We start from the raw sequence: 13570 nt of genomic DNA, 5'->3' as shown, positions 1-13570 counted from the left end.
TCGCTGTGAGCCTGTGACGCGCACAGCTTTGTCAGGGGAATATAATATATGATATGTGCATATCTTTAAGTATTGTCTTTTTTTTTTTTCGTATATGTAGAAGAGGACATTTGCATGATGAGTTTATGTGCAAGAATCATGTTCTATGTTTTATTATTGTATACACAGATTCATAGGAAGAGAATAAATTCTCCAGGTCTCCACAAATACTTTAGCCATGGACTTCAGATTGGTGATCTTCAGCATTGTTCTTGTAGCAGTGACTGGACATCCACACAAGAGACGCTGCCCCATGTCCAGACATCAATCAGTATCTTCCGCTGACATCAGGGTCATCAAGCAACTGCAGAATGAACATGTAAGGAGGGAAATTGTTTTATATTATTTTTTTATAGTTTTACATCTATAGAGTCAGAAGTCAGAAACTAAGGGTGCTTTTACTTTGTGCTTATCTTCACGATCATGGGTCGCTTTGGGGCATGCGTTTGAATACCTCCTCAAAGCGAGCAGCGGACACCCAGACATAGTCTACTATGTATGACTATCCACCTCCAGTAGGTGTATACATCCACAAATTATGCACTATAGAGCTCATATTCGCTCTTCCGACACCATTTTAGTCTATAATTGGTGAAGACATTCGAATCCTGTTTTGCAGTGGAGTTTGGACGCAAGCCCTAATGGGACTGTTGATTGTGAAGATAGGCACCTTGCAATACAAATCTTTAAAGAAATTGATCTCCTCTTTTCAATTAAAAATTTATAATATATGAAGGTTTTTAATATTGTGGTAGGGTAGGTTAAATTAAGTAATTGGTACTGACATTTGTCTAGTCAATGATGAGAAAAAGCATTCATGGTGGGTTCCTGACTTCTGCCACACTATATAGAAAGATATTCTGGATGACTTTATTTAAATTCAGTGTACTTAATATTATTTAAAGCTTCAACAAATTCTGCTCAATCTGTCCACAGGAGAAGAACATGTCAAACAGTGCAATCAAATGCTACAGAAGAATGATGAGACACAAGCCATCTGTATGTGACCTAATGGTAAGTACATATCTGGCATTATCTTCTATTGTAGTGTACACCACTTTCTTTTATAAACGTTCTGTGAAATAAAATGTTCTTACATCCTAATATACTTGAGGAACCATTGTTCGACACATATTTTTCTTATTTCTTTCTTCAGGCCGGTGATCGTCTGATTTTGACCTTGGAGCGAGTTACAATAACTACAGAAGTTCTGGCAAATCTGTCCACATCTGCTGTACCCGACCTGGCATCACAGTCACTCGGGATGTTCCTCAAAATCAGAGATGATCTTCTGCTCTGTGTAAGTCCATATGGTCCCCTCTTTATATTTATTATTTTCGTAGTACATGCTTTTTTGTTTTTGTACAAATACCTATAACTTATAACCATCTTGTATATCTTGTAATCAGAGAGAATCACCAGGACACAGTAAAACACCTTCCGAGAAGCTGAAGCCATGGCTTCACCATCTCCACCACTTTATAGAAGAGGTAAGTTTCTTTCGGTAACAAGTAGATGTGTGATCCTGTCCTCCATACTGGAGTAGATAAGTGACCCTGTACATAAACAGTCAATGAGGTCCTGCTCATGTCTAGAGAGGATCATTTTTACAATAATCTGTTCTACATAGACAAGACAAAAAGGAAGAAAAAAAACCCATAGAAGGCAGACAGAGGAGATAACAGAAAGACAATATTTGTTGTTACTGGTGAATTTTCAACATGCATATTAATCACATTACATATTATTTTGTAGGCATCTCGACAATGTCTCCAGGAGGCTGTGTTACACAGTCTCATCCCATTAGTCGTGGAAGATATTGGGTGCTGGGCTCTTGGGAAGTAACTACAAAGAAGCTTCAAATGAAAAACATAAATCTACAATATGTTCCTCAAATGTGGAAACAACTCCTATGCAAATCACCAATATTTCCCTTCCTCCAATGATTCATGATCATTGTGAAGAACTGGTTAAGAAAATACAAGAAAAAACCAATAAGTTAACACTACAAGTGGATTTTCAGCCACCTGTCGAGGAGCTTCAAAATACGACCTCAGAATCCAGAAGAATATCCCTCTATGAACTTTCTTAAACCTGAATACTCTAGAAATGTTTTTAGAATTTGAAATATATATATTTATTAATATTTATTTAATTACATATATAATTCTTAATTTAAGTTATTGGATTTATTTCTATTTTGGTTTTCTGCTGAATAAAATTATATTTTTTTATGTAAGAAAAGTATGAGTTTCTGTATTATACTCTTCTCAAAAAGTTAAACTTTGTTTGACAACTTGTTAAAAAGTTTATCTTGATTTATTGACAATCCCACTCAATGTATAAGAAATAACCAGAGATATAAGAAAAACATAAAAAGTGAGCATCATCTGCACAATATGAACATTAGGTACCACAGACCCAAATATTCGACAAAACATATTCAGCAACGCTAAGAAAGCAGAGCTACTGTATATAGTTTTCTTGCAGTATGAGGTATTCTCTTGAGTGTGAGCTCATGGGTAAATTTTCTGACATTTTCCTTTGCAATTTGCTGGTGTAATTCAGATTTCACTGTGTTATCATTGGTGACAAGCTGTCCTACCCGAGATGCAGCAAAACAGGCCCAATCTACCACCACCATGTTTTACAGATTGCATGGAGTTTATATAGTGTAATATAGTGTTTTTCTTTCTCCAAACATAATGCTTCTCATTTAGAGGAGAAACCTTTATTTCATGTCAACATTGCACTAATACCCTTCTGACTTATCCAAGTGATCTTTATCAAACTGCAGACAGGCAGCAATGGTCTTTTTGGATAAAAGCAGCTTTCTCTTTACAATCCTACCATGTTCACCATTGTTTTTCCGGGTCCTCCTGATGGTGGACTCATGAGCATTAAAATTAGTTCATGTGAGAGCGGACTAGTTGCTTAGATGTTATCTTGGGTTCCTTTGTGACCCTGCAGACTATCATACACAGAGTTCTTGGAGTTATCTTTGTTGGTCGACCTCCTCTCGGTAGTGTAATTTACTCTTGAATTTACTCCATTTGTATAGAATGTGTCTGACTTGGATTGGTGGGGTCCAAATTCTTTAGAAAATGATTTGTAACATTTTCCCACCTGATGATTATGCCCATGTTTGTTCTGAGGTCCTCAGATATCTCATTTCTTCATGCCATTATACACTCTCACAAACATGTATTGTGAAGACTAGACTTTGAAAGGTACCTGTATTTATGGTTCTATAAATATGGGCACTAATGTTTAGTTCTAATTTGTATGCTCTTTACCAAGGGGGCGTTGCTCACAGGATTCTCTGGGGGGGTTAGGTTGCTCTACATTATTGGCCTGTGAGCACCACTACCCATAGTTTCCATGTCTCTGCAACTATATGGTGGACTTAAAAAAAAACAAAAAAAAAACACATTTTCAGGGGAGCAGCGGGAGGATTTAAATAAGATCAAATATGTCCCACTTTTGACTTAATGGTTGGTCCTCTTTAAATATAAGGCTACTTTCACACATCAGTTTTTTGCCGTCAGGCAGGATCCGGCTATTTTTAGAAAAAACGGATCCGGCATAAATTTTGGAGAACTGTAGAAACGGATCCGTTTTTTTGCTGGATCCATCTAGCAGGTTATATCTGTTTCCTGGGGGCTGGCCAATTGGATCTGAGAATGCGCAGACTTAAAAAAACGGATCCGGTGGCTGGATCCATCTTTTTCTGGATCCGGCGCATTCCGGCGCCCATAGACTTTCATTGAAGCAAAAAGCTGGAAGCGCCGGATCCAGCGCTTCCGGCTTTTTCGCCGGAGACAAAAAACGTTACAGTAGCCGTTTTTTCCAGACGCCGGAATGAGACAAGTTGCCGGATCCGGCAAAAAACGGATGAAACGCAATGCCATCCGGCGCGATCTGGCGCTAATGCAAGTCAATGGGGAAAAACTGGATCCGGCATTGCATTTTGCCGGATCCGGTTTTACAAAAAAAAGCCGGATCGCGCCTGACGGCAAAAAACTGATGTGTGAAAGAGGCCTTAGAGGTCACCCACTCACACCTGATTGTCATCCTGTTGATTGAAAACATAAATCTCTAACTTCATCTTCACAGTATCTGCTAATACTAAATATTCACATAGTTTTGACACTCACATGATATCGGATATTTTTCATTACGTAAAAAATTATAAAGTCTATTAGTTTGACCCATTTGTTCTATTTGCTTCTCATTATCTAGTTTTAGAATATATTTGAAAACTAATGTAGTTTGAGGCCAATTTAAGAATTTATGTAAACATTTTAAGGGGTTCGCAAACTTTCAAAGACAATTGTATATTACTAGGTGACAATGGCTAAAAATGGGTTGACCCCAGCTAAAACCAGGTACAATTTATTTTAACTTCTGTAATGTCTGTGAAAACAGGGGACCCTAAGCAGGTTCACACTACGCATGAAAAAAAAGGAACTAAGCAGAGAGGTTCCACACACTCAATGCTACACACACTATTTGCTCCCTACTCCATTGCATATTTAATCCCAAAGTAGCATTTATGAACTATAATTATGTGTATGCCAGCTTGGCACTCTCCACAAGGAGAAACTCCCTTTATACGTTAAATCACTAAACAAAATCAAATCTCCTGCTTTGCCCTGAGGAGGGGCACACGCCTCCAAATACATGTGTGCAAATAGATTACATGGTTTGGCTTCTTATCCAAAATCATGTGGCAAGGCTTTGTAAAGGTGTCGTCACACACAGTGAGATCGCTGATTTTGTGATGCCACAGCGATCTCGCCAGCGATCTCACTGTGTGTGATGTGCATCAGCGACTGGCCCCCCCGCTCCCTGCTGGGTATCGCTGATCGTGCTGGAACGTCCTGGGCCATTTTTTGATTGTTGGTCTCCTGCTGGTCAGCGCGCATAGCTGCATGTGACAGCGAGAGACCAACGATCAAAAAATGGCCCAGGACGTTCCTGCACGATCAGCGATGCTGGGAGCTGGTATCCAAGGTAAACAGCGGGTATCTAAGAGCCGCAGCAGAATCCTTTGGTACTTTACTGGGTTTGTCCTACTTTGTCAAAACCACTATTCGGCTGCCATCTGGAATTCAGCATACACCATAGAATTGCTTTTTCTCCCATACACACATCTCCTCCTGCAAAATCTCTGGAATCATCTCAATTTAACATTGACTTCTTAACCACTTCTCAATCACAGCTTTTCTTTTTCAGATAATTTTACGAACAATAGGTAAATTAATTTGCTTTTATTAAAGTTATAGTTTTTAGAACAGAAAACTAGAATGCAAATAAATATAAATTACATATTTAGTTTCTTCGCATGAGCTCAATATCCAATAACTTCTACCACTAGCGAGATAACACTCAGTAGCACTGCTCCCTGGAGTCATTGCAAAGATTCCTACAAAATAATATGAAAAACGTTTATTATGCATGTTATGGATTCTGCATTGCCTACAATTTCTCCTAGACTATATACCATTGGCTTCGTTCTTGCATCTATATTCTGTTGATATTCAGTTGTATAATGTCATCAACTTTAGTCTCCATTCAGAACATTATGGGGTCGCTCGAGTCAAGGTTGACCCTCATCTACTGTTCAAGTCCAGTGTCAATTATCTCCTCCACCAAGAAAAGACAGGGATATTAGTGCATCTGTAGATTAGTGTAGGACACTTACGTCTTCTACAAAGTGCTGGAGAGGGTGCAGGCATGGCTTCAGCTCATCAGAAGGTGCTTTACTGTGTCCTAGTGATTCTTTCTGAATGTGAAAAATGCAAGATAATGATTAGTTATGAATCAATATTTCCAATATCAGCAACGAAACATAAAAGCACAATCCATGCAGTCAATGAACAGGAGGAGCATATGAACCTACACAGATCAAAAGATCTTCTCTGATTATGAGTAACATCCCGAGTGACTATGATGCCAGGCCACGTACAGCAGATGTGGACTTCAGAGCTTCTGTAGTTACAGTGAGGGCGTGTGCACACTTTGCGGATTCTGCTGCGGAATTTTCCGTGCGGATTTGTCTGAATCCGCAGGTAAATCCGCTGGTCAAAAGACCGGCGGTTTATCTGAGGATTTTCTGCGGATTAACCTGCGGTTTTCCCCTGCGGTTTGACACCTATCATGGAGCAGGTGCCAAACCGCAGCGGAACCTGCACAAAGAAGTGACATGCTGCGGATTTAAAACCGCAGCAAATCCGCGTGGAAAATTCCGCAACGTGTGCACTGCGGTTTTCATTTTACATAGATTAAAAGGTACAACGCAGCAGAAACTGCTGCAGATCCGCAGCAGAATCCACAGCGAGTGCAAACTGTGCACAGACCCTAACTCACTCCAGTGTCAAAATCAGATGGTCACTGGTCTGTAGAAGTGAAGATGAGGAAAATATTAGGTGCATCTAAATATATGACTAGGTAAGGTGGGTTTTATTTTCAAGAACTATTTCAAGGCCAGTAATGGAATAAAGTGACAGATCTGTATTTACCTTTAGGTCACATACAGATGGCTTGTGTCTCACCATTCTTCTGTAACATTTGATTGCACTGGTGGATATGGTCTTCTCCTGTTGACAGATAAAGCAGGATTTGTTTTAGATGTACATGTATATAGTATATTACAAATTAACTCATCCAGAATATACTTCCTTACAGTGTAATAATTGATGTCTACTGTATAGAGTGAGTCAAAAAGTCAAGAACCAACCATAAATGGATCATCTCATCATGTATCAGATCAACAGTAGTACTAATCAATTAATCACTTTACCCTGCAATTGTACCACCAAAAGTTCTCAAGTAAAACATAATGGAAAAGATTAGATTAATTGTCTTCTACACTTTCTGTGGTTCTTCACTTGTAAAAAAACACATGTCAAAGCACCCTGACTTCTGACTCTATAGATGTGCATCTACAAAAAATATATAAAACAACCTTCTTACATGTTCATTCTGCAGTTGTTTGATCATCCTCATGTTAGCAGAAGATACTGTTTGATATCTGGACAGGGGCAGCGTCTTCGGTGTGGATGTCTGGTCACTACAACAAGCACAAGACTGAAGACCACCAATCTGATTTCCATGGCTGGAGTATTGGGACTGATCTGGAGACTTTCTGATCTTCCAAAGGATCAGTGTGTAAGATATATACATGCATAGAACATAATTATTTTACATAAACTTATCATGTAGACGTCCACAGCACTAATATTTTATACAAGCATCCAGAAGAAGAAGCTCACCTGCCCATTTGTGTTGCGTCTCCCTGCTGCTTTGAGCTCTGACTTTTGTATTCCCATGTTTCTCCTTTTTTGCTTCAATGTAAAGTAACAGGAGAGAAATTTCTTCATTTTCAGGATAAGGAGAAAACTCCGCTTTGCGATTAGAATTCAAGTGACAGAAGTCATGGGAAATCCTTACAGCTTTCAGTTTCCTTGGTATGTAGCTGGGAAGATAACGTCAGGTAAGTGGGAGGAGACTTCTCCACTACTACAGGTGACTGGAGGAATCCCTACTATATGCAAAGATATTACGTTTAACAATGTAAAACAGATTATTCGACTGTTTATGTCATCTATCCTCCCATCTCTCAGTAACTTCCTCATGCTGTTATATGTAATATCTCTGTATACAGCAGGGATTCCTCCAGTCACCTGTAGTAGTGGAAGAGTCTCCTCCCAGTTACCTGATGTTACATTCCTACCTACATACTAAGGAAACTGAAAGTTGATAGATTTTCCCACAGCTGTAGACACTTTTCTCATGTCATTTCAATTCAGAACGTAGAAAGAAAATTTCTCCATGAGAATGAAATATAAAAGGAGAAACATGGGAAGACAAGAAACAGAGCTGAGAGCACCAGAGAGACGCAAGTCAACCGGACAGGTGAGCATCTTTTATTTGGTGTATATGCAGAACAGCATGGAGGAGGGGAGAGGATGCACCACTAGTCAAGTAACAGATAGAAAAATGGTGCTATATCATGTGGAGAGAGGAAATGGCAATAAGAGAAAAGGAAAAGACAGCACATGAAGATATGCATACCTAAATATCATAGCAAACCCCAGGCAATAATATGCCAATTCAATATGCAGCATTGCACATCGATCACTATTTGAAGGTAGATTTATCCAGCCAATAGGACAAACATGGTAACCGGAATCCCAATGATGTTTCCGAAGAATATATATTTCTGTTATACCAACAATACATTTTTCTAATGAAATGTATGCCATATGCACCTAGACTACATATGTGGAAAAAGGTCCATATGTGTGCATAGAAATCCCCCCCAATGGAGAAGAAAGGTACATCCCGAAGGGTAATACTAAAGGGAATACCAAAAAAACAGTAAATTCCTCCAATATATGGTGCCATCTATTTAATGTGTCCGGGAGATGATATAGGAGGACAATATCAAGTAAACACCAATAAAGTACGTGTGGTAATATAAGCTGACAGAGATAAGTATATATGAAATCATTATGACAAAATAGCTAAAGCAGAATTTTAGGGGAGAGGATGCACCACTAGTCAAGTAACATATAGAAAAAAGAGTGCTATATCATGTGGAGAGAGTAAATGACAGTAAGAGAAAAGGAAAACACAGCACATGAAGATATGCATACCTAAATATCATCTAGTATAAAAAAAAGTCTATTGAGACCTAAAAGACATTTAAAACCATCAGTACACTATAAGCAAACCCCAGGCAATAATATGCCAATTCAATATGCAGCATTGCACATCAATCACTATTTGAAGGTAGATTTATCCAGCCAATAGGACAAACATGGTAACCGGAACCCCAATGATGGTTCCGAAGAATATATATTTCTGTAATACCAGTACATTTTTCTAATGAAATGTACACCATATGCATCTAGACTACATATGTGGAAAAAGATCCATATGTGTGCATATAAATCCCCCCCAATGGAGAAGAAAGGTACAATCCGAAGGGAATATCAAAAATCAGTGAATTCCTCCAATATATGGTGCCATCTATTTAATGTGTCCGGGAGATGATATACGAGGACCACATGAGGACCATATCAAGTATACACCAATAAAGTACATGTTGTAATATAAGCTGACAGAGATAAGTATATATGAAAGCATTATGAAAAAACAGCTAAAGCAAAATGGCTTTAGAGAACAAAGAAGGAGAAGCCCATGGTATGAGTCTCAGAGTAAAGAGAGAGATGCCACGTAAGCACGATGTTAAAGCATATAGTGAAGGAGGATCAAGTTATATGTGATGTTGTGATTTGGTGTGTGGGATATCATTCTGTCTGTGATCATATCTTTACTGATTTTACCGGTGTTGTCTCATTGCTCTGTATTATTCTATGTATTCCCTCTAATGTGACGACACATAATTTGATGTTAATTATCCAGACGTCTTTTTTTCAGTAGATGAAGAACCATAGACTGCTGTCATTTGAGTTTTAAAAATTTGCTCTTGATATTTTTGAATGGCTTCTCCTTGCCTCTTACATCAGCTCCTATAGGGTATTGTCTACTGTCTTTGCAAGACAGGGAGGCAAGATCATTGAACAATGTCTGATAATATGTTGATTGACTATTGTGTGGTTCCCTATGAATTGTTGACTTGCAGAGCAAGGACAAACTATGCATATTGATTAACTTCTCAAACAATGTGACATGAACCCCTGCCACCTCCCCCTGACCTGTGGAGGATGACCTGTAACAGAAATGTGGGTAAAAAGAGAATATTTCTCTACTTCTGAGGAGAGAGCCAAGTAAGATAGATCCTATGTGGGATGCTGAGGCTACGACCAGCATCCCAGAGAGACTTGGAGAAACCTGGATTTCCCTAGAAATACTGCTAGTGGAGCCTATCTGGAGATGTATCTGGAGCTAGATTGCCATATGGATCTCTAAGAGGAGGATTGTGACTCTCATTCCCTGGGGCATTTATCCCATTACTAGTACTCCTGGACTATTTTATCCAATGTGTTGTGGATTGTTTTATGGACCTTTCGGTTTGCATGTAATAAAGGTTCTTGGGACTGTTCACTCATCTCTCGCTCTGTGTGATACCAGAGTAGGACCCTGCGATAGTATACCTGCTGGCACATATACAAAAGCCCAGGAGGGGTCCTGTATCAATCATGGGGGATGTCAAAAAGGGCCCCATGCATATCGCTGTGACGCCCACAGCTTTGTCAGGGGAATATAATATATGATATGTGCATATCTTTAAGTATTGTCTTTTTTTTTTTTCGTATATGTAGAAGAGGACATTTGCATGATGAGTTTATGTGCAAGAATCATGTTCTGTTTTATTATTGTATACACAGATTCATAGGAAGAGAATAAATTCTCCAGGTCTCCACAAATACTTTAGCCATGGACTTCAGATTGGTGATCTTCAGCATTGTTCTTGTAGCAGTGACCGGACATCCACACAAGAGACGCTGCCCCATGTCCAGACATCAATCAGTATCTTCCGCTGACATCAGGGTCATCAAGCAACTGCAGAATGAACATGTAGGGAGGGAAATTGTTTTATATTATTTTTTTATAGTTTTACATCTATAGAGTCAGAAGTCAGAAACTAAGGGTGCTTTAATTTTGTGCTTATCTTCACGATCATGGGTCGCTTTGGGGCATGCGTTTGAATCCCTCCTCAAAGCGAGCGGCGGACACCCAGATATAGTCTACTAAGTATGAGTATCCACCTCCAGTAGGTGTATACATCCAAAAATTATGCACTATAGAGCTCATATTCGCTCTTCTGACACCATTTTAGTCTATAATTGGTGAAGACATTCGAATCCTGTTTTGCAGTGGAGTTTGGACGCAAGCCCTAATGGGACTGTTGATTGAGAAGATAGGCCCCTTGCAATACAAATCTTTAAAGAAATTGATCTCCTCTTTTCAATTAAAAATTTATAATATATGAAGGTTTTTAATATTGTGGTAGGGTAGGTTAAATTAAGTAATTGGTACTGACATTTGTCTAGTCAATGATGAGAAAAAGCATACCTGACTTCTGCCACACTATATAGAAAGATATTCTGGATGACTTTATTTAAATTCAGTGTACTTAATATTATTTAAAGCTTCAACAAATTCTGCTCAATCTGTCCACAGGAGAAGAACATGTCAAACAGTGCAATCAAATGCTACAGAAGAATGATGAGACACAAGCCATCTGTATGTGACCTAATGGTAAGTACATATCTGGCATTATCTTCTATTGTAGTGTACACCACTTTCTTTCATAAACGTTCTGTGAAATAAAATGTTCTTACATCCTAATATACTTGAGGAACCATTGTTCGACACATATTTTTCTTATGTCTTTCTTCAGGCCAGTGATCGTCTGATTTTGACCTTGGAGCGAGTTACAATAACTACAGAAGTTCTGGCAAATCTGTCCACATCTGCTGTACCCGACCTGGCATCACAGTCACTCGGGATGTTCCTCAAAATCAGAGATGATCTTCTGCTCTGTGTAAGTCCATATGGTCCCCTCTTTATATTTATTATTTTCGTAGTACATGCTTTTATGTTTTTGTACAAATACCTATAACTTATAACCATCTTGTATATCTTGTAATCAGAGAGAATCACCAGGACACAGTAAAACACCTTCCGAGAAGCTGAAGCCATGGCTTCACCATCTCCACCACTTTATAGAAGAGGTAAGTTTCTTTCGGTAACAAGTAGATGTGTGATCCTGTCCTCCATACTGGAGTAGATAAGTGACCCTGTACATAAACAGTCAATGAGGTCCTGCTCATGTCTAGAGAGGATCATTTTTACAATAATCTGTACTACATAGACAAGACAAAAAGGAAGAAAAAAAACCCATAGAAGGCAGACAGAGGAGATAACAGGAAGACAATATTTTTTGCTACTGGTGAATTCTCAACATGCATATTAATCACATTACATATTATTTTGTAGGCATCTCGACAATGTCTCCAGGAGGCTGTGTTACACAGTCTCATCCCATTAGTCGTGGAAGATATTGGGTGCTGGGCTCTTGGGAAGTAACTACAAAGAAGCTTCAAATGAAAAACATAAATCTACAATATGTTCCTCAAATGTGGAAACAATTCCTATGCAAATCACGAATATTTCCCTTCCCTTTCTCCAATGATTCATGATCATTGTGAAGAACTGGTTAAGAAAATACAAGATAAAACCAATAAGTTAACACTACAAGTGGATTTTCAGCCACCGGTCGAGGAGCTTCAAAATACGACCTCAGAATCCAGAAGAATATCCCTCTATGAACTTTCTTAAACCTGAATACTCTAGAAATGTTTTTAGAATTTGAAATATATATATTTATTAATATTTATTTAATTACATATATAATTCTTAATTTAAGTTATTGGATTTATTTCTATTTTGGTTTTCTGCTGAATAAAATTATATTTTTTTATGTAAGAAAAGTATGAGTTCTTTATTATACTTTTCTCAAAAAGTTAAACTTTGTTTGACAACTTGTTAAAAAGTTCATCTTGATTTATTGACAATCCCACTCAATGTAAAAGAAATAACTAGAGATATAAGAAAAACATAAAAAGTGAGCATCATCTGCACAATATGAACATTAGGTACCACAGACCCAAATATTCGACAAAACATATTCAGCAACTCTAAGAAAGCAGAGATACTGTATATAGTTTTCTTGCAGTATGAGGTATTCTCTTGAGTGTGAGCTCATGGGTAAATTTTCTGGCATTTTCCTTTGCAATTTGCTGGTGTAATTCAGATTTCACTGAGTTATCATTGGTGACAAGCTGTCCTACCCGAGATGCAGCAAAACAGGCCCAATCAACCACCACCATGTTTTACAGATTGAATGGAGTTTATATAGTGTAATATAGTGTTTTTCTTTCTCCAAACATAATGCTTCTCATTTAGAGGAGAAACCGTTATTTCATGTCAACATTGTTCTAATACCCTTCTGACTTATCCAAGTGATCTTTATCAAACTGCAGACAGGCAGCAATAGTCTTTTTGGATAAAAGCAGCTTTCTCTTTACAATCCTACCATGTTCACCATTGTTTTTCCTGGTCCTCCTGATGGTGGACTCATGAGCATTAAAATTAGTTCATGTGAGAACGGACTAGTTGCTTAGATGTTATCTTGGGTTCCTTTGTGACCCTGCAGACTATCATACACAGAGTTCTTGGAGTTATCTTTGTTGGTCGACCTTCTCTCCGTAGTGTAATTTACTCTTGAATTTACTCCATTTGTATAGAATGTGTCTGACTTGGATTGGTGGGGTCCAAATTCTTTAGAAAATGATTTGTAACATTTTCCCACCTGATGATTATGCCCATGTTTGTTCTGAGGTCCTCAGATATCTCATTTCTTCATGCCATTATACACTCTCACAAACATGTATTGTGAAGACTAGACTTTGAAAGGTACCTGTGTTTATGGTTCTATAAATATGGGCACTAATGTTTAGTTCTCATTTGTATGCTCTTTACCAAGGGGGCG

The 13570-nt window shown here is 38.3% G+C and overlaps 2 protein-coding genes across 2 annotated transcripts; both read left to right on the top strand.

Annotated features, from left to right (window-relative positions):
• Window positions 1–217: 217 nt before the first annotated feature.
• Window positions 218–1884, top strand: LOC141051701 (interferon lambda-3-like). The gene is made up of 5 exons (XM_073548693.1): window positions 218–358; window positions 976–1053; window positions 1196–1339; window positions 1449–1529; window positions 1795–1884. The coding sequence occupies exons 1-5, from the start codon at window positions 218–220 to the stop codon at window positions 1882–1884; spliced, it is 534 nt and encodes a 177-aa protein (XP_073404794.1).
• Window positions 1885–10449: 8565 nt separating this feature from the next.
• LOC141051700 (interferon lambda-3-like) lies at window positions 10450–12105 on the top strand. Its single transcript, XM_073548692.1, has 5 exons — window positions 10450–10590; window positions 11197–11274; window positions 11417–11560; window positions 11670–11750; window positions 12016–12105. The coding sequence occupies exons 1-5, from the start codon at window positions 10450–10452 to the stop codon at window positions 12103–12105; spliced, it is 534 nt and encodes a 177-aa protein (XP_073404793.1).
• Window positions 12106–13570: the final 1465 nt, after the last annotated feature.

Source organism: Dendrobates tinctorius, unplaced genomic scaffold, assembly GCF_039654945.1.
Source record: "Dendrobates tinctorius isolate UK_male_01 unplaced genomic scaffold, ASM3965494v1 ptg000158l, whole genome shotgun sequence".
Lineage (NCBI taxonomy): Eukaryota > Metazoa > Chordata > Amphibia > Anura > Dendrobatidae > Dendrobates > Dendrobates tinctorius.
This window is presented reverse-complemented; position numbering and strand designations above follow the sequence as displayed.

Excerpts from the sequence above, each read along its gene's own strand:
- LOC141051701 (XM_073548693.1), top strand. The coding sequence starts at position 218 with ATGGACTTCAGATTGGTGATCTTCAGCATTGTTCTTGTAGCAGTGACT. Across the intron at positions 1,054-1,195 it reads CATCTGTATGTGACCTAATG|GCCGGTGATCGTCTGATTTT; the intron begins GTAAGTACATAT and ends TTCTTTCTTCAG. Across the intron at positions 1,340-1,448 it reads GAGATGATCTTCTGCTCTGT|AGAGAATCACCAGGACACAG; the intron begins GTAAGTCCATAT and ends TCTTGTAATCAG.
- LOC141051700 (XM_073548692.1), top strand. The coding sequence starts at position 10,450 with ATGGACTTCAGATTGGTGATCTTCAGCATTGTTCTTGTAGCAGTGACC. Across the intron at positions 11,275-11,416 it reads CATCTGTATGTGACCTAATG|GCCAGTGATCGTCTGATTTT; the intron begins GTAAGTACATAT and ends GTCTTTCTTCAG. Across the intron at positions 11,561-11,669 it reads GAGATGATCTTCTGCTCTGT|AGAGAATCACCAGGACACAG; the intron begins GTAAGTCCATAT and ends TCTTGTAATCAG.